General features: G+C 38.7%; 1 protein-coding gene across 1 annotated transcript in view; it reads left to right on the top strand.

The window, feature by feature from the left end:
• Nucleotides 1–25,731, top strand: part of reln (reelin) — a 294,405-nt gene extending 268,674 nt beyond the window's left edge. The window contains exons 45-56 of the mRNA XM_048609963.1: nucleotides 2,646–2,823; nucleotides 3,929–4,104; nucleotides 8,162–8,268; nucleotides 9,354–9,596; nucleotides 11,984–12,159; nucleotides 15,191–15,264; nucleotides 16,483–16,644; nucleotides 19,165–19,322; nucleotides 19,785–20,004; nucleotides 20,855–21,052; nucleotides 24,087–24,185; nucleotides 24,419–25,731. Of these exons, the coding sequence (XP_048465920.1) occupies nucleotides 2,646–2,823; nucleotides 3,929–4,104; nucleotides 8,162–8,268; nucleotides 9,354–9,596; nucleotides 11,984–12,159; nucleotides 15,191–15,264; nucleotides 16,483–16,644; nucleotides 19,165–19,322; nucleotides 19,785–20,004; nucleotides 20,855–21,052; nucleotides 24,087–24,185; nucleotides 24,419–24,515 (1,888 nt within the window). The 3' untranslated portion in view covers nucleotides 24,516–25,731. The remainder of the gene's footprint in view (nucleotides 1–2,645; nucleotides 2,824–3,928; nucleotides 4,105–8,161; nucleotides 8,269–9,353; nucleotides 9,597–11,983; nucleotides 12,160–15,190; nucleotides 15,265–16,482; nucleotides 16,645–19,164; nucleotides 19,323–19,784; nucleotides 20,005–20,854; nucleotides 21,053–24,086; nucleotides 24,186–24,418) is intronic.
• The last annotated feature ends 338 nt before the right edge of the window (nucleotides 25,732–26,069 follow it).

Raw genomic sequence — 26,069 nt, 5'->3', positions numbered from 1 at the left:
TGATTAGTTAATGCAAAAAGAGATACGAACACATAGAAACATAGAATATAGGAACTGGAGTAGGTCATTTGGCCCTTCAAGCCTATTCCACTATTCAATATGATGATGGCTGTGAACTCAGTACTCCGTTCCTGCTTTCTGCCCAAATCCTTTGATTGCTTTAGTGGTAAGAAGTATATCAATTTCCTTCTTGAATTCCACAGGCTCACCACCCTCTGGGTGAAGAAATTTCTCTTCATCTCAGTCCTAAATGGCCTACCTCATATCCTGAGACTTTGATGCCCTAGTTCTGGATTCCCTGGTCATCGGAAACATCCTTTATGTGTTTGCCCTGACTAGTCCTGTTAGAACTTTATAGATTTCTATGAATCCCCTCTCATTCTTCTAAACTCCAGTGAATACAGCCCTAACTGATACTCCTTTCCCAAACTATTGCTATCCAGATAATAACCAGCTTTCCTGTTTTTGCTACCAAGATGGATAAGCTCACATTTATCCACATTATACTTCATCTGCCATATATTTGCCCACCCACTCAACTTGTCCAAATCACACTGAAACAGCGCACATGTGCACAGATTAAAAATAAGAGGTAAATTTAAAAGATAAAAGTAAAACACAGGTTATATGGATCAGTCCTTGAATTATTCACAAAGAGCAGATTTTTGAAAGTTGTGTGTGTTGTCATGGAGGTTACTGGTTGCATTGACTTTAGAAGTTGAACAGTCAGTTTTATCATCTTTCATTTTGCCAATTGGATAAAATTCTGTTGTTCTGATTCCTTTGGCCATAATTGAATTCCAGCATTCAGTGTGAGAGAGAGTCATTTTGTTGTTCTGTTTCTTTTTGGCTGGTTACCTTTTAGCTATCAGAAAAAAAAGGCTCTTAACCTGCAACACAGAGGTAACCAGAGCATAGCTCTTTGACTGTGACTTTCACAGCACACACAAGAATGTTTAGTGCCACCAGCACATTCTAGTAGATTTGTTACTATCTTTTTAGCCCCTATCCATGTGTATTTTTCAAAGGGAAAGACACTAAAGGAATTTGCAGTTTGCATCATAATCCACAGGGTTTGCTGTTGAGCAGAGGGTCATCACCCCTTGTTATTTTTGTAGTCACAAGAGATTACAGTCCAGTCTGTTTGACTTGCCTCTCTGCCCCCTGCCCCCTGCCCCCACTCACCTCCATGAAGGCTTGTTGTTTGAAGTTTCCTTCGCAGCTCTAGGTATTAATTCCATAGGCCTCTCTCTCCATCTAGTCAATTAATTTAAATCTGCAGCCAGTTTTAGCTATCTCAGCCCTGTGTTAAATAAGTACTTTGAGGTTCTGACTCATGGTTATGACACCACCATCCTATTGAAAGCACTGCAATGTTACCACTGGCAGAATTGAGTAACTACAACATGGCACCTTTACAAAGATGATTTCCATTATAAATTTTGCATAAACATTTGTAATGTAAATACAAACACGAATGCTGAATTTATATCTTTGAAATGAAGACTGAATTGTGTCTGCATATGAATCAGCTTAACCTAAAGATTACAGTTGGCTATAAGTTCCCTTGAGAAGAGAAATGGCAATCAACTTGCATACCTACTGTGTAGCTTTGATTCTACTTTTCACTGAACCCCCAGCATGTGACTAGAGGAGGCTAAACAGCATTGTTTGAAATCAATGTTTACAAATGTACGTGAAAGGAATAGTCATAGAGATATATAGCACAGAAACAGGCCCTTCAGCTCAACTTGTCCATGCTGACCAGGTTTCCTAAACTGAACCAGGTCCACCGCCTGCACCTGGCCCACGTCCCTCTAAACCTCTCTAATCCATGTACCCGTCCAAATGTCTTTCAAATGCTGTAATTATACCTGGCACTACCACCACCTCTAGCAGCCTACTCCAATACGCACGATCCTCTGTATGAAAAAGTTGCTCCTCAGCTCCCTTACAAATATTTCTCCCCTCACCTTAAACCTATGCCCACTAGTTTTGGACTCCACTGAAACGTCAAAGTTTAATACAAGCAACCTTTGATTCTTAAGTATCACGGAGGGCTTTTAATATTTGGAATATTTCATGGATGCTTATTGATAATATTCTGTTCCAAAATGAATAAGATCAGTGTTAGATGTATGGAAATAATGTTAAATAGCTTTTTGAAGTCAGTGGTCAGTACTCAGCGCTTAGTTTACAGTAGTTGCTGAACACCACTGGCCTGAGGCAGTGCTGGAAATTGTCCACGGTATACACAGCGCCTTTCATCATTCTTCAGCCAAGTGAATAAATGAATCATTTTTTTCTGGCAATAAACCTGACTCCATGTTGCTCTGAGCAATGGATCAGTTCCACTGATAGTAACCAATAACAAACTGGCCTGAAAAAAAGCAACAAAGGAGAGCCTGCTGTATATTTTAATTTCCCTATCTGCTAGAGCATTTGTGCAACTGAGAAAGGATGCAGAAGGAAAATCATGACAATTTTGATTGAATAATCAAAATACTTTTGTCAATATGCTTTGTCAATATCTTTGATCAGTTTTCTTAACTTGCTTCATTTTCACAAGATTATCATTCTGGAATATGGGGACTCTTGGGCAAATTTCAAGTGAATTTAAATTAACACATTTTATTCTATTTCAGTCCTGTCAGATTCCGATTCTATCAGAAGTATTCCGATATCCAGTGGGCGATTGACAATTTCTATGTGGGGCCTGCTTGCCCAGATAATTGTGGAGGACATGGAGACTGCCTGAATAAACAGTGCTACTGTGACCCTGGCTTCACTGGGTCAAATTGTTACTTGAGTCAGCCTCTAAAGGTATTATTGGATTATGCAAGATTTCCTAAGAACTCAAGACGAGCAGAATATTTATCTGAAAATTCACAGACGATGTATTTTTGAGTCGAGAGTAACAGACTGAAGTGGATATTATGATCGTTTATACAGCTCAACACAAACGATTTTCATCTTTTTATTAGTAATTAATGTGATTCATTACAGGTGGTTTTCATTATTCAGATACACAACAAATTAAGTATATAAAACTCTAGCTGTTAAAAGAATGTGTGAGACCATGGCTTTTTCAGTGAATGTTGCTCAGTTTTGCACTTGCCCAAAAATGGATCAAATGCCCACTTCTAGATAATAATCATTGATATTAATCAGTGAAAGATTTAATCATTATCTGCTAACAATATTTTGGGATAACTTCCTTAATAACTTCATTGATAAATGATTTATTATTGATAGAGGCACTGGCTACTGTAATTTTAAGCCATACAGACCAGAAGATTAAACTTCCTATTTCTGCTGAGTTAGCTGATCCTAATCACAGCAGCATTTGAAATGATGAGCATCAGTAACCCCTGTGGAACCTTTCCACTCATGGTCACTGATCAGTAACCTCAGTTGGAAGGTATAGGACGTTGGGAAGAACAAAATACTGCTTGCAGTCACAAAGTGTTGTCAGAGGCTGACTGTCGAAGCTCAATCAGGAAGAATGTAATGATATTGGAATACTGCCAATCCACATGACATCTTGTGATTGTTTAACATGCTGGTAGTTTGTGGTTATTATGTATTAATTACTGCTAAACAATCCTAATCATACAATTATTGAGAGATGCCAAGTAGAGGCCAGACACTTCTAAAGGCATGGGAGGGGGTGGGTGGTGGTGGAGGTTACTAGTAAATGCTGTCACACAGTTCCTGGAGGCCACATATAAAGCAGAAAGACAGGTACTTGAGAATAATTCACCTCTCTTTGTGCAAGAACTACATAAACCATGGAATCAGAGAAAAGGAAGAACAAAAACAGCTTAAACGTATTTTATTCACTTTGTTGGATAATAACCCAAGTTGGAGGGAGAAAAGTTTCACTGCCTTTGATCCATGTAATTATTGGTTGTTCAATGTGTTACAGACTTCATTAAAGGAGCGTTTTGAGAGTGATGCCATGAAATCAGACCTATGGATTTCTCTGGAAGGTGGGAAAGCATGCACTGACTGTGGTGTCCTTGTGGAAGATTTGCCCTTGTATTTCAATGGAGCAGGCATGAGGCAGGCAATAACTACAGACCTTGATCTTCGGGGTACAAAGTAAGTTTTATGTAGCTAGTTCTATATCAAGTTTCCTTTCATAAAGGTGTCACAAAATTCTTTGGTTAAATCAATCAGAATTGGCTTTCAAATATGGGTGCACAAAACTGCCACTAATTTGATGCTAACCAATGCTTAACTGGCAAAATTGCTTCAGGAGATCACAAAATTGTTGTTTTCAGAAATAAAAAAACACACTGCTGTACCAGATGGTTCTTGTCACGTATTAGCGATTAAAGGTGGGCTTGTTCTCTATCTATATTCACTTCCTTATCTGGGATTACTTAATGCTTTATAATGAATGATTTTCCTATCTTGTTGTTGGTGTAAATATCACCTGAACTGAGTAAAGTATTTGTGCAGATTAGATGAGGAAAGTCCACAATCGAGCTTGCTCATTTGTCTAATGGTCTCCATTCAGATGATTGTTCACACACGAGCACAATAAGGGAAACTTATTCTCAGGTGTCTGAAACAGGAAATGTTAAATTTCCCAGCCAAATGTGAACTTTGTTCACTTGATGAGCACAAAATAAGTATAAACCATTTAAGAGCTGGAAAAAGAAAAACAATTAAGAGAGGAAGGAGTTCAACTTCAACCTAAGCTTCAAAGATACCCCACATTTGCTGAACTAAAACAGGAATTAATGGAAAAAGCAGATCTGGCAGCATAGCACAGAATCCCTACAGTATGAAAGCAGACCATTCAGCCCATCAAGTCCATACCGACCCTCCAAGAGCATTCCACTCAGACCCACCACCTTCACCATCTCTGTATTTCCCACCGTGGACACTATGGGCAATTTAGCATAGCCAATCCACCTAACCTGAACATCTTTGGACTGTGGGAAGAAAATCAAACCTGAATCCCTGGCACTGTGAGGTAGCAGTGCTAGCCACAGTGCCGCCCATTTGTGGAGAGAAAGCAGAGTTAACATTTCAGGTCCAGTGACCCTTCTTCAGAACTACTGCACTGAATTGATTGCCCCTGATTTTGACTGTGAGTTGAGACAGAATATGGGAAATTAAAATAGGTGGAAGAGGACCGGTAGGGAAGGTGCAATTTTGTCCAAAAGAGTAATCACAAAGGTTTTAATGGGTTGTTGACAATTGAACTCTGGATTTTCCATTTGTCCCATACGTGACAAGGAGGCAGGATTAGTGAGACTGTTGTTCCCAGTAGAATTCCTAAAGCTGCAGTCTCCTTTCTACCCTGCAGCAGAGACAAATAATCACCTGAATAGAGAAAATAGTTGAAAATCAGACGATGCGATAGGGTTATTTCTTATGCAAAAGTTGGTTGATTGATTGTTTTATTGTCACGTGTGCCGAAGTACAGCAAATAGCTTTGTTTACAAGCAGTACAGGCAGATAGTAGTAAACAAGGATGTACAGATCAAAAAGACTTAGGCAGAGGCATAAATGTTACATGGCATGGGGCGTGCACTAGGCAACATCAACGATAGCAAGTTCAGCATCATTTGAGCCTAGACAGTCCATTCCTCAGTCTAATAACAACAGCCAGGAAGAAGCTGTTCCTGAATCTGCTCATGCATGTGTTCAGGCTTCTGTATCTTCTGCCTGACAGAAGAGGTTGTAGAAGGTCATTACCAGCATGTGATGGGTCTTTGATGATGTTGGCAGCCTTTCTGTGGCAGCGAGCCGTGTAAATGAAGTCTATGGATGGAAGGTTGGTTTCCATGATGGTCTGGGCTGTGCACACCACCTTCTATAGTTTCTTACGGTCCTGGGCAGAGCGGTTGCCATACCAGGCCGTTACACACCCAGACAGTATGCTTTCAATGGTGCATCTGTAGATGTTGGTGAGGGACCTTATGGACATGCCAAATTTCCTGAGCTGTCTGAGGAAGAAGAGGCGTTGTTGTGCCTTCTTGAGTGTTGCATCTATGTGGGAAGTCCAAGACAGGTTGTCAGTTATCGTCACTCTGAGGAACTCGATGCTCTCCACCCTCAGTTCTGATGATATAAATGGGGGCATTTTCTCCTCCTTACTTTCTGGAGTCAATGATCAGTTCTTTAGTTTTGCTGACATTGAGGGAGAGGTTGTTTTCATTGTAGCACATCACCAAGCCCTCTATCTCCCTTCTGTATTTTGACTCCTTGTTGTTAAATATCCGTCCCACTAAGGTGGTGTCATCAGCGAACTTGTAGATGGCATTCATTTGGAATTCAGCAACACAGGAAATACAGTAGTGGCTGAGGACGCATCCTTGGGGGGCTCCAATGTTGAATGTTATTGTGGAAGAGGTGCAGTTACCTAACTTCACTGGTTGCGGTCTGTGGGTCAGAAAGTTGCGGAGCCCATTGTAGCAAGCGGAGCCTTGATGAAGGTCACGGAGTTTTGAGATCAGTCTGCAGGAGATAATGGTGTTGAAGGCAGACCTGTAGTCAATGAGTAGGAGTCTGGCGTAGGTATATTTGTTGTTCAGATGTTCCAAGGATGAGTGCAGGACGAGGGATATGGCATCCGCTGTGGACCTGTTACATTGATAGGCAAATTGTATGCAATCGAGGCAGGCTGAGAGATTGGAGTTGATGTGGGCCGTGACCAGCCTCTTGAAGCACTTCATGATTACTGAGGTCAGAATCACTGGGTGGTAGTGATTAAGGCACACTGCATGTGCTTTCTTAGGTACGGGGATAATGGTGGTCTTCTTGAATCAGGTGGGGACTTCGGCCTGTAGGACAGAGAGGTTAAAGATGTTGGTGAGTACCTCCGCCAGTTGGTCCGCGCAGGATCTGAGTGCTCGGTTGGGGACATTGTCCGGGTCTGTCGCTTTCCTTGAGTTGACTCCCAGGAAGACCGATCTAATGTCTGCAGCGGTGACAGTGGGGAGGAGGTATGTCTGGGGCTGTTGGGGAAAGTGTCACTGCGCCGCTGGCATTCTGCTCAAACTGAGCATAGAAAGCATTGAGCGCATGAGGGAGGGATGTGTCTTTGTCTGCTATCTTGTTCTGCTTCATTTTGTATCCCGTAATGTTGTTTAGGCCTTGTCAAAGGCAGTGGGAATCTGTTTGGTAGGTTTGGGCTTCTAACTTGATCCGGTACCAACTTTTGGCATCCCTGATGGCTTTGCAGAGTTGCTTGTTGGGCTGCAGAGATCTTCCGGGAAGGGTTGTGACTAGAAGATCCCAGAACTGACACTGGCCATTTCTCTTCATCATCCCCTCTTCCAATTGGGTGTGATCACCAGTATAACTAAGCCAGCACCAGCACCTCCAGCTAGCACTCTGATGGTGCGTTTTGCGCCCCTTCCCTGGGCACCCTCAATGACTCAGTTAGCTGACAGAAATGTGTAACTAAGATGACCCTGAACCCATGTGCTGTAACAAGGACAGGAGTAGAAGTTACAAGCAAAATATGATTCTAGACTATTTAAAAAACAGCCTTCCTGCCCCGTTATACTTACATCATTTCTAAGATTTGCAATTCCTGAAAGACAAAACCACAAATGGGTACAGAGTTTTTATTTGATAGTAAGCTATTCTAGATGCAATGTTCTGATTGTGAGAAATTAATACCTACAAATTAGAGCAGCATGGTAGCTCAGTGATTGGCACTGCTGCCTCACAGCGCCAAGACCTGGGTTTAAATTCAGCCTTGGGTGACTGTGTGGAGTTTGCACATTCTCCTCATGTCTGTGTGGGTTTCTGCTGGGTGCACTGATTTCCTGCCACAGTCCAAAAATGTGCAGGTTAAGTGTATTAGCCATGATAATTTACCTTGTAGTGCAAACTGGGTGGGTTAGCCATGGTAAATGCAGAATTATGGGGATAGGGTGGAGGGTTGGATCTGGATGGGATGTTGCTTGGAGGGTCAGTTCAGATCCAGTGAGCCAAGAAGGCTTTTTTTCTGCACTGTAGGGATTATGTGATTCTATGATATGTGCACCTGTTGAATAACTTTGAAAATCTCCTCTCCTACTAAAGAGTTTCTGCCTAGTACCAATAGGCACTTCTCTACTATTTCAAGGTATGTTAGTGTCTCCTTTAGAATTTCAAGTATGCAACATTAAATCTTATCTCTTATATCCAGATTTGTGCAATACTGGGCCAGAATAGGCAGCGAGAATAACATGACCACTTGTCATCAGCCAACTTGCAGAAAAGAAGGGGTTTTGTTGGACTACTCCACTGATGGAGGTGAGGCTTATTCTCTAACTGTATAACTTTCTCTAATTCATTGCTTCTTAACCATGTCAAAATGATATATTGTATCAGACTAATTTGAGAAGAATGAACAGAGATAAAGCTTTCAGAATGATTGGTGTTTGTGACAGAAAGATTGATTACCAAGTGCAGGAACTCCGTAAGTTCCTGTAGCTAATATCAGATATTGTGGTTTGGGAGACATTTTCTCCCCATACTATCTTCCTACTCTACACTGTCACTACTGACCTGTACTTTGTGCTTTATTTCTATTATCCTCCACCATATTCGCTATGAATTTGCCAGAGTGTCATTTTATTTCAGGCAAAATATCACAGGAAATATTTAATTATGGTGAATCAAAAAATCCTGAAAAGGTTCAGTCAGCAATGTGGCTGTCATATTTTTTTTCTGAGAAAATTCCAGGTATAAAGGCTGTATAACTGTAGCTGCCTACGGAGGAACTTTTAAAAATTGGAGCTACCTTTTAAAATACCCTAATGTATTATAACTCATTTCTAATAATAAAAATACGAATTGATCTCCGATTTAAAAGTGTTACAGCTCACTTCAATCTTGATACTTGTTAATGTCTTCCCTGAATTGTCAACAATCTTAACTCTGATTCCTTTTCCCAAAATGGCCAGCTATTTCCTTCATAGGTCATTGCTGCACTTCTCAATGACAGAATATCTTTAAATTGGCACAATTTTTCTCAATCATTTGCATGCGTTAGCAGCTAGAGGTTTTTGACTTTCATAATGATTATAAAGCGAGCCAATCATAACCTTGGCATTAGATGAGCACATTTAAAAGAAAGTGGTAGAAAGATTTGCTGACAAGTTGAGACGAGGTAAGTTGGGAGAAGGTTTGTCGGGAGCATAATCATCAGCATAAACCTGTTGATCCAAACAGCTTGTTCTGTACTTAAAAATTCCATGCGACGATTCCATCCATGGTCAAAATTTGGAAAAGACGATAATTAAAAATACAGGCATAGTGAACTTTAAGAAAATTCTTCAATTACATTTCTGTTGAAATAATAAACTCTGATACTAACGAACTTCTAATGTCGGTAGGAATCACTTGGCATCTGCTGCATGAAATGGATTACCAGAAATATATTTCTGTGCGCCAAGATTATGTCCTCCTCCCAGAGGAGGCACACACCAATACAACTCGCCTGCGATGGTGGCAGCCCTTTGTTGTTCTGAAAGGCCAGGTTGTAGCAAGCAAAGAGCGTGCTCAATGGGCACTGGATAACATCCTGATTGGAGGATCTGAGATCAACCCAAGTCAACTAATGGATTCTTTTGACGATGGTAAGATGGAAAACTTTGGATCAGTGAATGGCATGATGGCAATTAAGAATTGCTTGGTAATACAGAACTTAAACATTGCTAAGAGGAGACAAGAAGTCAAAGTATTTCATCTGGAAAATGCATCACATTGTAAATCCAAGTGATGATCTTTAACAGAAATTAAAAACACTGCTGCTTGTATCCTAGACCTGATAAATGCAAGACAAAAAGCTTTGACTTCTTGTCTCCTTTTAGCAGTTAAAAATTATAAATGGAGCTTATGACTTGGTAGATATTCAGAACCATACAGTGAAAATTTTGAAGTGCCCAGTGCCAATCACATATGCAAACAATCTGGAACAGAATAATCAGAAATTCCCTCAATTAGCTTTTGTAGCACTGACATCACAGAGCGAAGGTGTATCCAGTGGAGAGCATTACCGCCAACCAAGTTAATTACAGTCTCAACTATTGTACATTTGAGGACAGGAAGTTTAAAGCTTTTCACCAAGAAATTTCCTAAAGATGTGTTGAATTGTTCGGAAAGCGGTTTCAGTATTTTGTAATTATTTTATCAACTTAGTCCCGTTATTTTGCAGGCTTTGGTATTTGTTTTCTTCCAGTTCAAATCTACTCATTACAAAGGGGTTCTCCATCCGATACGTGAATGATCAACATTTTCCTGTGATAGTTCCTCAGGGAAATACAAAGACAGGTAGAAACCCACCTTTATCTTTACCTGAGGTCACCTGGTCTATGGAGACAGCCAGACACATGCATCCACAGTTCCCACCAGGACCTGTTGGTCATGCCAGAAAAGATGCCATGATGGTAATTTTGGACAAGTCAGATCTTAGAGTGAAACCTGATTTGATAGATCATAAGTTTTATTTTTGCAGTTTGGTTATCATGTTTGTCCATCTCGATATAATTTACATGAGGCTACCAATGTCCTTGTAGCAAAATTAAATGTTTGTTACACAAAAGGGAAAAAAAATCTAGATGCATAAATGACAATTTTAAGACATTAACATGAATAGCAAAAAGAAAGATGCACCCTTGGTTCCAGCAGCATCCTTTACAGCCATTCAATCAAGTGAAGTTTTTTTTTAATCACTCTTATCTTCACCTTAATATTTTTTATTGAGTGACTTTCTGCCCATTTATCAATAATGATCCTGTCTTTCTCTGAGACAAATGAATGCAGGTGAACCCAGTGTCTCTTTCCAGTCCTCCTCTGATTGCTCTTGAACTGAGTGGCTTGCTATTTCAGAGTATGGTTAAGAGTCATCACTTGTAGGCTAGACGAGCTAAGAACAACAGATTTCCTTCCCTAAAGGGAATCAGTAAACAAGACGGCTTTTTTTCAGTAATCCTGATAGTTTCATGGTCACTATTAATGAGGTTAGTATTCTAATCCTTATTAGTTAATTGAGTTTAAATGAGTTTAAATAGGAATTTGAAAAAAAGTCTCAAATTCAAAGGGAAATTGAATTCTTAACCCTATATTGTTTCATATTTTACAAAGCACAAAGACAGGTTTTAAATATTTGTCAGTGACTGTCAAGAAGGTGGAAAACCGGCAGGCAAACTATAAAGGCACAGGTCAGTGCCTGAGGGCAAGTGCCAGAATGATGCAAATACTACAGAATAACGCCTAAAGCAACTGCATCATGCAAATAGGTTGTATTACAATGAGCTCAGGTATGGTCGCCTTGGAAAATGTGAATGTGGCAAGATTTTCAACTATATTTTATATTATGAATGTGTACCAAGCTTGAGGCATAGGTATGCAATTAAAGAGCTGTAAGTTTGCCTGAGGGCTTGACATGGGTGAGCACATTAAATGTTGAACACGTTGTATTACGCATTGATGGAACGTGAATCCTTGCCTGACTTCTCGAAGAAAACATTTTCTGCATCATATCTGAAACCATGTAGATAACCATTGTATTCACTGATTCATGGCTTTCATTACTACATCACTCTGACACTTGCCTGCAGACACCGATCTGTGCCTTTACATTTTACCTTCTGGTTTTCCACCTTCCTAACCTCAATAATCACTGACAAATATTTAAAACGTATCTTGGTGCTTTATAAAAGCTAAAACAGTATTCATACCCCTTCAGGCCGCCTAGCTCTAAGCATTTAGTTTCCCTTTAAGTTTTCACATTCCAATCAAAATGCTGAAGTTGAGCAGATTGCTATGATTAATTATTCAAAGTAAACTAATCTGCAAATTTGCAGGCAATTAGTTCACTGCACTGCAGACTTCCTTTGTGCTGGTCAAGAAACTTTTATATGAACCTTGATCACATAATTGGGGCAGATTTGTTCTGTAAAATTCTAAAATATAGATAGCAGTATTATTATTATCCTAAAGAATTTTATTTTTTCCCCAACAGAAGGTATTAACCATGAGGAAAACTGGATTTTCTACCCTAATGCTGTTCGTACAGCAGGTTTCTGTGGTAATCCCTCTTTCCACCTTTATTGGCCTAATAAAAAGAAAGATAAGACGCACAATTTCCTAGCTTCACGGGAACTTATTGTAGCACCAGGATACATACTGCAGTTCAGGGTAAGATTCTGTTTGGATCATTTAATACTTTGTCTACCTCAGTTATATTAAGGGATCACTGTAAATTAGTTCCATAATAAAAATGCCACAAAAGAATTATGACCTGTTGTTCAGGAATGTAACCATTCTCTTGAATATGAAAAGACCATAAAATATTTTTGCTCCATCCTTTTCCCTTGTTCACAATCCCATCTGTTCACCTTCTGCAGTATCCTTCAATCTAAACTCTCTTATTCTTTCTCTCTACTTTGTATCTCCTTTAAAACACACATTTTCTATAGCATTCACTTACCATTACCTTTATTTCATGTAAGCACCAGGATAGGCCTCTCAAACCTACCCTGCCATTCAATCAGATAACACCTTCACTTTTACATTAACCCCACACTCTTTCCCAATCACCACGTCCCTTGATTTTCTATGGATCCAAAAGTCTATTGATCCCAGTTTTGAATGTAGTCAGCTACAGAGTACCTACAACACTCTGTGAAAAATTCCAAAAGTTCACAACCTTCTGAGTGAAAAAATTTCTTCTCAACTTAATTTAAATAGCCGACCCTACCCTATGATTATAACCGCGAGCTCTGGACACTCCAACAAGGAAAAACATTCTCTCAGCATCACAACAAAGACTCTAAGAATATTATACGTTTCAATGAGATTGTCTCTCATTATTTCCAGAAAACACAATTACATACTCCAGAAAAATTACAATTCATTATCTTCGGTGATGTGCATTACTACTTGTGGAGAGAAATGTTTTGTTTGATTTCCTTACTTAATTCCAATATTTAACTTGCATCTTATAAACTTAAACTGTCTAGTTAAACGTTATATCCATAACTGTGTCCATGGTGGTCGTCCTCAGCAAGAAAATACTTTTCCAAATGATTGACTAAAAGATCTTTTAACATGTATTTGAAGATTGTTCCTACTACTGTTATGCTTGCCAGCACATGGATTTCCATGTCTGTCTTTGACAGTTTTAAGTAATATTAAGTTATATTAATCCCTTTCAAACTCATAGTGCTCTGTTCCAAATCTGACAAGCCTGCCAAGAGCATATGTACTGGATACATGTTGCCTGAACAATAGTTTATTTTAAGAGCATCTAACGTTTATTTTTTAATCAATACTGTTACATTTTTTCTTGTCTAGCTGCTCCTCTGTTGTGACAGCAGTTTCTCTAAAGCACCATGAACTGAATCCTATCTTTCAATTGTTTATGAATAAGCATTAGCTATGGTGCAAGTATAGGCAGAATTTCTTCTTTTGTTTTGATTTAGGGTGTTTTGGCAGTTGAAGAGGAGAACTTAAGTGGCAGGTGTTGTGGAGGAAAACAGCACATGAAAGGATATGAGCAGATTGGCTTACCTACATAGATTTGAGTTAGTAGGTTACCAGTTTCTACAAAAACATTCAAATCCGTGGTTAAATCGGGCCTGGCATTGAGGTGACATCTTTAGATTCCCAGTAACTAACATGTAGAGGACAAGAAGGGAAGAGAAGTCACTGATAGAAATGCAGTAGCTACCTTCAAACATGTGTGAATCGAACCACCAAGGGAAATCCTGTAGTGCTGGACAAGGGGAAGTGTAGAAGTATGACACAGTCAGCTATATCAAATCTTGCAGGAAGGTTGAGGAAGAGGGATACGGAAGGTGTTAAATACCTGAAGTTAGTTTGATGCCATGAAAGAATAGAAACTGTATTGAGGGTGACTCAAACGGAACAATTTGGGAACTCATAACAGCATAGGTGCAATAACACTAAGTAAAACTGAAAATATGATGGCGATTGAAGATGTCAGTGAGTGGAAAGTGGAGTTTTAAAAAGGAGACTTACAATGAATAAAGAAGTGGGCTGAAGGGTCATAACAAGTTTAGAAGGGATCTACCATTAAAGTGCAATCCCTGATAAAATGAAGCTGCATAGATTATCAGCTGGTATGGGAATCAAGGACTGCAGTGGTTAGAAATGGGATGGGATGGGGATCAAGTTTTATAGTGAAGAGGGAAGATAGGCAAGAAGCTGCAAGACTAGAATTGGTGGGAGATTGCTGAAAGGTAGGACAATGGGCTCGGAACATGGTTTTGACATGTCTAATTTGAGTCATAGCACTTTCTTAGTGTTTATGTTTATGGTTGTGCAAGTCTAAGTGCCTTGAAGCAGTAGGACTTACACTGGCACAGAACTCTTCCAGTTTCCAATAATAATTTTTGGAAGAGACCAGTACTATCCTTGGAGAAACAGCAGATACTTTGTATTGTTTCTTACGTGGTTCTACTGGTGAAAATTTTACTGTGATAAGAAAATAGTTTGAGATAAAATTGAATATTGCACCACATCAAACTATGTATTTGACAAATGACAGAATCAGCTTGATGAGCTAAAAAAAACTTTGTGATTTGTGCATTCTTATCTCTCTCTTTCTTTCTATCTTCTATTGTTGCTTATTGTTACGGAGGGGGTATGGCCAAACCCCTCTGATAGTTAAAGCCAAAACAGAAGTCCGAACCTGTTATGAAGGGAATAGGTGTTCCCTTCTTATAATTAACCCCGAAACACCCAGAGAAGCTTGTCTTTCCCTTCATAATCTGTTAAAAGTGTGGCTAAAAGAAAGAAAATCCCTGATCTCCACTGACAAATAATGAGAAACAAATTATTTATTTAACCCTAACAATAACAAATTATCAGAATTACAAACAAACTGAACAATTCCACCCCACCCCCAAAACCCCGACTACTAACTAATTCCTAACTGGTCTAAATTCTACTGGAATACTGTCCAAATAAACACAAGTCCCACTTGTACAAGTTAGCTCTGTTATCTGGATGGCAGATTGGTAACGCAGAGTGATGCAAACAGCACGTGTTCAATCTACACTAGTCGTCTCTCTCTAATGGGAGAGCAGCCCTCTGTACAGTAGGACTATGGTGACTTTACTCCAGCATGAAATGTACCTTGTTATACCTGTACGCTCTTTAAGTGGACTGTTCCCAGAGTTTATCTTCTATAATATGTTTCCAGATTGTAGTTGGCTGCGAAGCAGATTCTTGTGGCGATCTCCAGCCTGTATTGCTGGAATACAGTAAGGATCCAAGGTAAGTGCCAATCCCAAAAAAGATTTGTGACTGAGAGATGGGAATGCTCATAGAAAGAACATTATAATTAGTTTTAGTAAATTCAACATTATAGTAAACTTTGCAAACGCAAGCAACCTGGGAACTCAGCAGTTAATGATGTAAAATTTGGTATTCTGTTGTCAAAATGTCATGTTGTATTTTCAATATGCAGTATACCAGGTGTGATTCCAGTAACCTGTTACTCCTGCTGTCTTACTTTTCACAACTAAATTATGAGCAGTGTGTGTCTTTAAGATATATGATACATGCAGTGTTGGCATTGCAGAGTGATATTTTGTGACCAAATTATTCCCAAAAGAGGGAACCAATTGTACTCTTGAGGAAAGAAAAAAGGTCCCTTCCCCTCAGTTGCACCACTGTAACAATCTGTAAAGGAATTTCAGAAACCCAGGTAAACAATATTTTCACAAAACTTTCACTAATGACTTCAGCTCCATGAAAATTTCACATTTCTTTGTAAACATCATGATGTTGCAAGAACTTTTGAGTTCTTTTCACCAATAAGTAAAGTAAATCAAATTGTAATTACATCATTTTTGACATTTTGTCTACCAGCAAGCCACACAAGATCAGCTACTTCGTAAATAAATAAATTGCGTTACTTTTTTTGGCTCAGTTATAAATCAGTGTATCCTCCCAAAAAGAAAATAGGAGAGCCACCGTCGATGCATTGAGTAGGACTTTGTTATCCTGTGGAATAGCAGATATGAGGACCTCGAATATGAAATATATTAAACGGATAATTCCACCATCCCAGGCTTCCAGTGCGATGTTATAGTCACAAGTTGTGTAAGTCAAGGCAGACTGCAATATTATCACCCTATTTCTGCACAGTTTTCCTTTTGAACATGTGTTTCTGCTAATAGGGCAAGATAGACTCTTAATTCTGGAGGTGAGTGGGTAAGAGATGTGAAGGGATGATGAAGGTTGCTATCCTCCATCAATCTATTACTGGTCTCACTGACTCAGTTAAAGTGCCCTTTTAATTTGTACACTGAGACGCTCTGGGCTACTAAATATAAAGTAACTTTAAAACATAATCAATCAAATTGATTTTGTTTCATTTGATGCTGGATCCCATTGTTATCATATAAAACATCTCAAACTAAAAAGTGTCATTGCCAAATGATCTTAGAAGGACCTGAGTTCTAAGCATTTCTCTCTTTAACCTTGCAGGAAAGACTCCTGGTCACTTGTGCAAACGGAGTGTCTTCCTTCAACAAGCAGCAATGTTGGTTGTTCCCCATTCCAGTTCCATGAAGCTAGTGCTTACAGTTCCGTCAATTGCTCTAGCTGGAACAGGGTCACAATTCAACTACCTGAATATGTTGCATCAAGGTACAGTTTAAAAAAGGGAAAGGTTACTCCTCATTATTATTTAATTTTATTTGTTGCCATTTCCTTTCACTTTTCTTCTTGTCTTCTAGATCCTAAAATGATCCCTGGCTGTTGTTGCAGACTAAATCAGATGTATTTAGGGATGTATTTGACCTCTAGCTGAGCTACTGACTATGTAGTCTCTCCACCTTCAAGGCTGTGTTCTTCAAATTCTGTGACAATGTCCATCTTTAACATCCTCAGACCATCTATTCCTCATCCATGTCATTTTTGCCTCCAGACTCAACTATCCCAATACCAACTCCCACTCATCCATTGACCCATACTTGCAGGCCTACACTGGTTCAATGTCCACCAATGTCTTAATTTTAAAACTCTCAATCTCCTGTTCAACTCCTGCCATGGCCTCACACTTCTGTACCTGTGAATTTCCTCCAGCACCATGGCCCTCCGTGTTTCTCTACCATCTCTTACACATTTCCCACTTCCTTTCCCTTAATAATGGCACTTTTGCCTGTAGCCATCTGGGCCCTAAGTTCTGGAATTCTATCCTAAACCTCTCTTATCTCTGCACTTCTGTCTTCAAACCCCACCTTCAAGATTACCACTTTGTCCAAGATTTTAATCATCATTTTTCTATCTTAATATCTCCTTCACTGGATCATTGTCATTTTTGTCTGATAACACTCTTTTGAATTAGTTTGGAATATTTCAAAAACACGTTGTTATATACAAAGTGGTAATGAGAGAGGAAAAGTGTGACAACTAAAATAAAGTATAGAGATAATTGAAGAAGACTGTCACTGTTAAAAGCCTTTGAAAAAATCTCAAAAGGAATCATAACACATTAGTGGGCTTCTGCAAGGTGAAAGGGCAGGATGCTAAGATGAAACAAATAGCAATCAAAGAAAATGTAGTTAGCAAATGTGAGTGAACAGACAAATGATGGAGCAACTCAGCGATCAAATTTCTGTCTCGTAGTTGCAATAGGATTGCCACTTGTCACACCACAGCAGCATCCCAGAGATCAACATTGTAGTACTCATGCTAGGGTACATTGTGCAGCAACTATAGGTAACCTTGCAAAGATGACATTGAATCTGCTGCACTGCTGAGCCATGGAGACAATAAGAACTGCAGATGCTGGAAGCCAGAGTCTGTAGATGTGAGGCTGAAACATTGACTTACCTGCTCCTCAGATGCTGTCTGACTTGCTGTGCTTTTCCAATCTCACACCTATAGACTCACTGCTGAACCATACCTCTTAAGGAGATCATTCCCCAAACTCATTGCAAATGCTTAATTGTAAGATGCTGGAATAATCCAGCTGGTTTACATTGGTTTGCCTTCTTTGATGCAGTGTCACTGATATCGAGATTTACTCTTGTTAAGGAGCATCTGAGGAAGGATTGGGCATTTGGGTCATTCAAGTCTGTTGTTCAAAGGATTATTGGACATGCAGAAAAGTGGAATTAAAGCCACAGTCAGGATCGTATTTGCAAGCAGAGTGAGCTTGATAGGCCAAATAGCCTACTCCTGCTCCTATTTATAATGATATTATGACTAGTAAGGCATTCATACATCTCAATTATGCCATTAAGGATGTGCTGTTGCAACCTTAATAGGGGAGAGCAGTTTCTCAAGAACTGTCTGTTAAAGCAAGATCCTTCCTAAGAGTTTTATATTTTAGATAACATTTTATTCTTCTAAACATCAGAGAATGCAGCCTAATTCTATGCAACCCTCCCTCTCCCATCATCACCTCTCTTTCTGCCCATTTCTCTGCTAGTCAAATTAGGCTTACGTATGTCCTCCTACAATGTTACAATCTTGAATCTATTGCTATCATCCCAAGTTTAGGAAGTTAACGAAATTTTAATATTGTCTATCAATTTTCTATATTCTAATCATTTATAATATTGTAAAGAATAGAAGTCCCAGCACAGAGTTTCAACCGTCCAATCCATGTGACGAGATCCCCTTAATTCCTATCTTTAGTCTCCTATCTTTGAGCTATCTCTCATGTGATAGCTTATCAAGTAGTTTCAAAATCCACTTAAACTTCATTCATTGCATTTTCCCTTTTACTCTTTCTACTATTTCATCCAAGGTTTCAGTACACCAGTTCAAGCATGAACTGTTTTTCTAGAAATGTATGTCACATAGTTCTGGGTAACTTATTTTTCTTACAAATGTTTTAGTAAATTAATCTTTTATCATAGTTTCCAGTACATTTCTAGCAACTGAAATAAGATTGATTGGCCTATAATTTCCTGACTGAACACCTGTCTCTACTTTCGACTTTCTATTTAATCCAGACAAGAATCCCTTTTCTTTTTGCCATAATTAGGCTGTTTTAAACAGTTCTCAATTTTCTGTTTTCTTTTATTCTAATAAATCTTCAACTGGTCCATAAATGCTTTTGTAAATTTCATTCCCCATGTTAAATAAAATAATAGCTCTTTGTTAAAATTCCAACGTATTAACCAGTTAAGTTAATGTTTATGGTCCTGTTTGCAGTGCTACTCGGTTCCGATGGATTCAAAAGGAGGGCATCACAGAAAAACAAAGCTGGGGAATTGATAATGTGTACATTGGAGAGGCCTGTACCAAGCTCTGCAGTGGACATGGATACTGTAGAACTGGAACAATCTGTATTTGTGATGAGGGTTATCAAGGTACAGGCTCTAACTTTTCTATTTAAGTTTAATCAGTTGAATGCTGCCAAATGGGGAGGTATATGACAGGTAATGATCACACCACTATATTTTTCTAAAACATTAGTGTCTATTCTTGCCAAGACTCCCCAAGATTTTAACAATCCATCTTAATATCCTAACAGTCAGAAAATAAAATTTTGGGATCGAATATGAGTAACTTGAGACATGAGTGTAACTGATTCAAAGGAACAGGTGTCTTTAGACATTTGGATTCTAAAGCTTCTCAACGCAGGAGGTTTCTTTACTCCCTATCTGGGTATGTTCTAAACTAATTGATAAAAATTACTCTAACAAAACTCAACTTACTATAACTCAAATACTCAACAAAAAAGGTGACCTTGAAAAGGAAAAATTTAAAAAAGTTGATTGCTTGCTTCTTTATCCCACCTTGCCTAAAAGCTGCTTATCTTCAATACACAGGCGATGACTGTTCCGTTCCAACCAATGACCTCCGCAGTTACATCAAGGACAACTTTGAATCACCACGTGTTACAGAAATAAACTGGCAGGTGATTCAGGGAGGAGCTATTGGCAGTGGATGTGGTCAGCTGGCTCCCTATGCCCATGGGGAGTCACTGTACTTCAATGGCTGTCAGATGAGACAGGCTGTAACCAAGCTTCTAGATTTGACAAGGGCCAGGTACACTTTCTTTAAGAAATAATTGTGTGATTTGAGTTTTGAATTGCTAAAGGGTAAAACCTTTGTGTTCTTCTGAAGACCCCACTGAAAATCCTTCCATATCACAATTCCTACGGTTATTGGCCAATTGTTCAAGAAAATTTAGAAAACAATTCTTGCATATTACACGTGTTGAGCAATACAATTAGCTCAATTAAATTTCAAAACTCTCAAGAAAGACTAAACTTTGAATCACTAAATCCCAAACTGTTAGATGGGATTGTTAAATTAGGATGCTTAAGGAGCTAGGTGCGCTGGGTGGAACTGCAGTACAATTTCTTGCCAGAATAGAAAACCGCCATGTAAGGCGTCATTTCCTCTTGACTAATTCTTGACAGGGAGCAATGATCTACATCCCAGATTGGGTTCCTTCATCTTGACTGGGTGTGTCATCACATTGGGCTCTGGGTCCCTGTCCAACTGTCATCCACTAAGGTATTTCCCTAAACCAACTTAGCTCCAGACCATCTCTCATGTTGGCCCAAGGTTGAATATCCCATTACAGCAAAAGAAACTACTCTAGGTAGCAATTTGCATCTTCCTGGTGCAGAAATAACAGATGTTATTTAAATCTCTAAATAAAATCTACACAATTTTCTAATTTACCACAGACAATGGGAGAACTTGTTTATCTCAAAGTAAATCCTCTAGACTTGCCCTCTTCTTTGTTCAGCTTAATTTATATAAAATTGTTTGATGATCTTCTAAGACTATTGCCATACTCATCCAAGGGAATCTTGACTGTACTGTAGCTTTTTCTTTCGCATTTTGACACTATTTTTGCTGAACAATAAACATATTTTCTCTTTAGCAAAATCATGTTTGTGCTGCAGATTGGCAGCATAACACAGACACGGCACTGCAATGTTGACCTAACTGACCCTAACATCGCAGACAAGGTCATCCTGCTACAGTACAGTCTGAATGGAGGAATTGCATGGCACGTTATTGCTCAGCACCAACCAAAGGATTTTGTACATCCCCAAAGGATATCTTACAATGTCCCCCTGTAAGTATCTAACCTTGAGAGCTGAGAAATCTCTCAAAAGTCTAACGTACATATGAAGATAAAATCAACTTCTGTAATGTCAGGTATATTTGACTCAGAATTCCTCTATTGGCACATCTATAAATGCCTTGTTAAGATTCTAGGCTGGGTATTCAAAGCAAAGCTATACGTTTTATTAAAATTAAAGATGTGCAAGAGATCAGAATTGGACATACACAGATATCTCCGAGCATTGTTGGGACTAGTGGAGGTTGCAAAGATAGGGAAGGGCAAGCCATTGAGGGATTTGAAAACAAGGATGTGAATTTTAAACTCAAGATGTTGCTTGATCTGGAGACATTACAGGTCTCTGTCAGAATGTGAGGTGTAAAGTCTCCAAGGGATGTGTGTGAGCCCCTGGCTTTTTACAATTCAAATCAATGACTTAGATGACAGAGAGAAGGCATAGTAGTTAAAATTACAAGGGCACAAAGCTAGGTAAGAATGTACATTGTGAAGAAGACATAGGAGCATGCAGATAATATGGGTAGATTGAATTATGGGAAAAAAAATCTGGAAGACTTAGAATAAGGTGGAAGAATGTGAAGTTTACTAAACAGATACCTGAAATGAGTGGGTTGTCTAATGAGGAAGAATTGCACACATTGGGCTTGTTCCCATTGGAACAAACACCATCAGAAATTGCTGGAGAAACTGAACAGGTCTGTCAGAATCAATGGAGAAAAAAAAGTGTTAACATTTCGAGTTCTTTGACTCTTCTGTTCTGAAAAAGAGTCAAAGAACTCGAAATGTTAACCCTGTTTCCTCTTCACAAAGGCTGCCATTTTCTGATTGTGTTTGTTTCAGATCTTCAGCATCTGCAGTCCTTTGTTTATTTTGTTCCCTTTGGAATTTGGAAATGTGAGCGGTGACTTGATTGAACTGTATAACATCCTGAATGGTCTTGAAGAGGTGTAAGCGCAACAGATGTTTTCTCTTGTGAGTGAATCCAGAACAAAGGGCACTGTTCAAATATTAGGGGTCACCCTTTCAGGGCACAGATGACAAGAAACCTTTATCTGTCAGAAGGTTATAAGACTTTGGAACTCTGCCTCAGAAGGTGGTGGAGGCAGGACCATTCAATATTTTTAAGGCAGAAGTGGAGCAATTTTTCAGGGTGATATGCAAACAGAAGTCTTGTTATGAGCTTGACTATGAATGATCACGTTTCACAGTGTGATACTTTTCTATGTTCATCAATTTTGACCAAAAAAATTGAGGACAGTTTTCAGGTTGGACCCAATATGGGATGTCAGCTTATTAGTGTTGGCCTAAAACCTGAGCCATTTTGAAACACCCCTAACTAGCCAGTGGCAAGTTGCAGGCTCGATTTGGGCTCTCTGCTACAGTCAACCAATCTCTCACTGATGGAATGTGGGCATCGCTGGCTAGCCAGCATTTATTGTCTGTCCCTAGTTGCCCTTGAGAAGGTAAGGTGGTGGTGAGCTGCCTTCTTAGAGATTGAGCCACAATGCACTTTCCATCACTTTACTGATGATTTGAAAGTACACTGTTGGGGCAGTAACTGGCTGGTTTAGATTTGTCCTGCTTTTTGTGAAAATGACATACCTGGGCAATTTTCCACAATGTCAGGTAGATGCCAGTGTTGAATCTGTACTGGAAGAGCTTGGCTAGGGGAGCTTCAAATTCTGGAGCACAATCCTTCAGTACTATTGCTGGAATGTGATTACAGCCTACAGCCTTTGTACTATCCAGTGCCTCTAACCATTTCTTGATATTACATGGAGTGAACTGAATTGGTTGAAGACTGGTATCTATAAAGCTGGGGACCACTGAAAGAAGCCGAGATGGATCATTTACTTGGTTCTTCTGGCTAAAGATTGCTGTAAATCCTTCAGCCTTTTCTTTTGCATCATGCTGGACTCTTCCACCATTGAGTTCCCAGCAATCCAAATGAGGGGGAAGTCGGGGAGGCCTCAAATAACAATAAGCAGTGAACCAGAGAATAGCTCCGAATGTTTCTCTCTGCCCTGGCACTTACAACTTGTAATATTCTACAGCTCGATCTGTCAAAGGGCTGCTGTCAGGCAGAAATTCCTTAAAAGATTATCAGTGTTGCTTTGTCTCAAATTCTCTTCCTCAGTGCTTCGAAAAGCATTGCACAGCTCAAAAATATGCAGCAATTTATTTAAATCCTCCTGTTATTTCAGTTTTATAGCAGTCTAAATTCAATTTCAGTTTATAGTCCCCAAAAAAGAAAAAAGTGCTCACTTGCAATTGTTCCATTGTTGTATTTTTGCATGTTTATGTATGTAAGAAAAATGAGATGAAGTCAGACTGGATGTTGAATCTGCAGGACCACCTTAACCCATCTTGGGTTCACATGAGGATGGAATCTACACCTCCGATATACAGCTGCATTTGAACCACTTTTAGTGGCGTTTAGTCAATTGTAAAGTCAGTAACTGCATGAATTGTCCTTGCAAAATCCAAAAAATGGGCAGAATTTTTTTTTAAAAAAGGTGTTTTACGATCACACTTAAAAAAAAGGATTGATTTGTATAAATCCTGGAAAGCAGTCATGTACTTCCTGTTGATATTGCAGGGAAATACTTGCTGCCCTGGGGAATGGAGATCCTTAATCTTACACAGAAATGCCATTTTGCCTGAAGCAAAGGGATAATTGCCTTTAAACTCACTTATCCTCAAAGTGTATTTTTGCTGGTGTATCTCGTAGTCACTACAGTGAAATGTACTCCTTATGTATAATACATAAGATACAAAGGAAATCACTACTCTTAAAAGCTTAACTAACAAATTGATCTCAAATATTGTAAAGCTATTTTAATCCAAGAACTGCATCTGAAATAAAAGCAAAATAGTGCAAATGCTAGAAATCTGAAATAAAAACAGAAAATGCTGGTGAAACTTAGCAGGTCTGGCAGCATCTGTGGAGTGAGAAACAGAGTTAATGTTTCAAGCCTTATATGACTTCTTCAGAACTGAGTTAATACCTTAATCTTTGTTACTACAGGGAGGCACGAATTAAAGGTGTACAGCTACGGTGGTGGCAGCCACGTCATAATGGAACAGGCCATGACCAGTGGGCTTTGGATCACGTTGAAGTGGTCCTGTAAGTATTCTGAGTGTTGAATTGTAAAAGGGATGATTTATTGGTATTCCGTGATCTCCCTGTATTGTCACAAAGTAAGATTATGCTTCTTACAGATTCCAAAATCAAAGAAAAGCTATCAGCCAGATTTTGTTGGTATAAAGTCTACATATATGAGATAGAAAGTTGGTTTATTTGAGCACATTCATATTGTTGTGCTTTATTCAATTCATTCTTTTATTCTTTCATTGTAGGACACGAAAACAGAACTACATGATGAACTTCTCAAGGCAACATACGCTCAGGCATTATTATAGTAGAAGACGAAGGTCCATCAGACGAAACCTTTAAGAATTACATATATATGTCTCTGTCATTTCTCATGACCCCAATAAATAAAGCACTGTTAGTCAGAAGAGGCCAACTTCAGATATAGGAATATAATTGAATAACTTAGAAAGAAGATTACAAGTTACCACATCTATTACACACTGTGAATTAATGAAGTGACTTATGTTCCAAAATGTATTGTTGTTTATTCTTTATGTGGCTGTGTATTGTGTGATGTGTTGCAATGTCAGTTACTGTGACAGTATTGTAAGTAAATGTAAAAGCACAACTTACTTTGCAATGTCTTTATAGGCTAATGCCACAATAATATGAACAATATCACTGGTGCTCATCACATACAAATGTATATTAATATGTTTAATATGAAAGAATTGATAGATTAGATAGAGAATCATTGATTTCTCTAGTGAGGGAAACTAGAACAAATGTACATTATTTTAAAATTCAAACTGAGTCAGTTTCAAATGAATCAAGAAAATGTTATTTCATGCACAAAAAAATGTAACCATGTGAAATGCACAGAAAAGGTTTCAGGTCACCAGAGATGCCAAATCAACTGAAACGTTTAAAAGCAAATTGGGTATTTACTCGAGAAGTAATGGTGTTAGGGAATATGGAAAAATTGGTATTGAAGAAACAGAGTTGTGGCTAATAAAATTTCAAAGCAATGTTGATAAGGTAAATGGCCTATTTATCTGTGTATATTCTGAAATGCCAAATAATAATTGTCTTCTCTTTCCATTATTGGTAAAAGTTCACAAAAATACAAAAAAAATCTGTATTTAATTTCTTATATTGAATGACTATTATAGAGTTTTGAGATGCAGTCAGATGGTGACTTTTGTGAATCTTAATGGTATGCCATTTAAAGCCTTCAACAACTAACTGCATTGTAGCTATAACACTATTACAGTTTAAATGTGCATTTTTCTGGTTGAACACTAATGTTTTGATGTAAATCGCCATTTGTGTCTTTTTGCAGTAATTACTTGTGATGATGTTTATTCAGTATGCTAGCTTGTTGTTAACTGTGCTTTATTTTGAATTTGTTTCTACTGATTTAAAGCTGGGTCACGTTTGTAACTTTTTAAGTATGAATGTTGTACTTAGCCAGTATTGCTATACTGCAATGTATTGTTAACTAAAACTAGATAGAGTGAGTTAATATATCACAATGTTATTTACTGAGATAGATCCAAACTTACTTTCAATAAAGCTGATATCACAATATTACATAATTGTTTTAAGATTGTTGTTTTTTGTTTTTGCACATTTTTTCTCTTCCACATTGGAATATTGTGAATAGTTTTGGTCTCCTATCTAAGGAAAAATATACTGGTATTGGAGGGAGTCCAGAGAACGTTCACTAGTTTGACCCCAGGAACGAAGGATTTGTTTTATTAGGAGAGATATGGTCGGTCGGGCCTGTACTCATCAGATTTTAAAAGAATGGGAGGCAACCCTGCCAAAGTATATAAGAGTCTTAGGGGACTTGACAGAGTAGATACAGAGAGGTTGTCTCCCCTTGTGGAAGAGGGTAGGACAAGAGGTAAT

Source organism: Rhincodon typus, chromosome 22 (genome assembly GCF_021869965.1).
Source record: "Rhincodon typus isolate 14 chromosome 22, sRhiTyp1.1, whole genome shotgun sequence".
In the NCBI taxonomy this organism is placed as follows: Eukaryota; Metazoa; Chordata; class Chondrichthyes; order Orectolobiformes; family Rhincodontidae; genus Rhincodon; species Rhincodon typus.
Note: the sequence above shows the minus strand (reverse complement) of the source record. Positions and strands in the feature narration are given on the sequence as shown.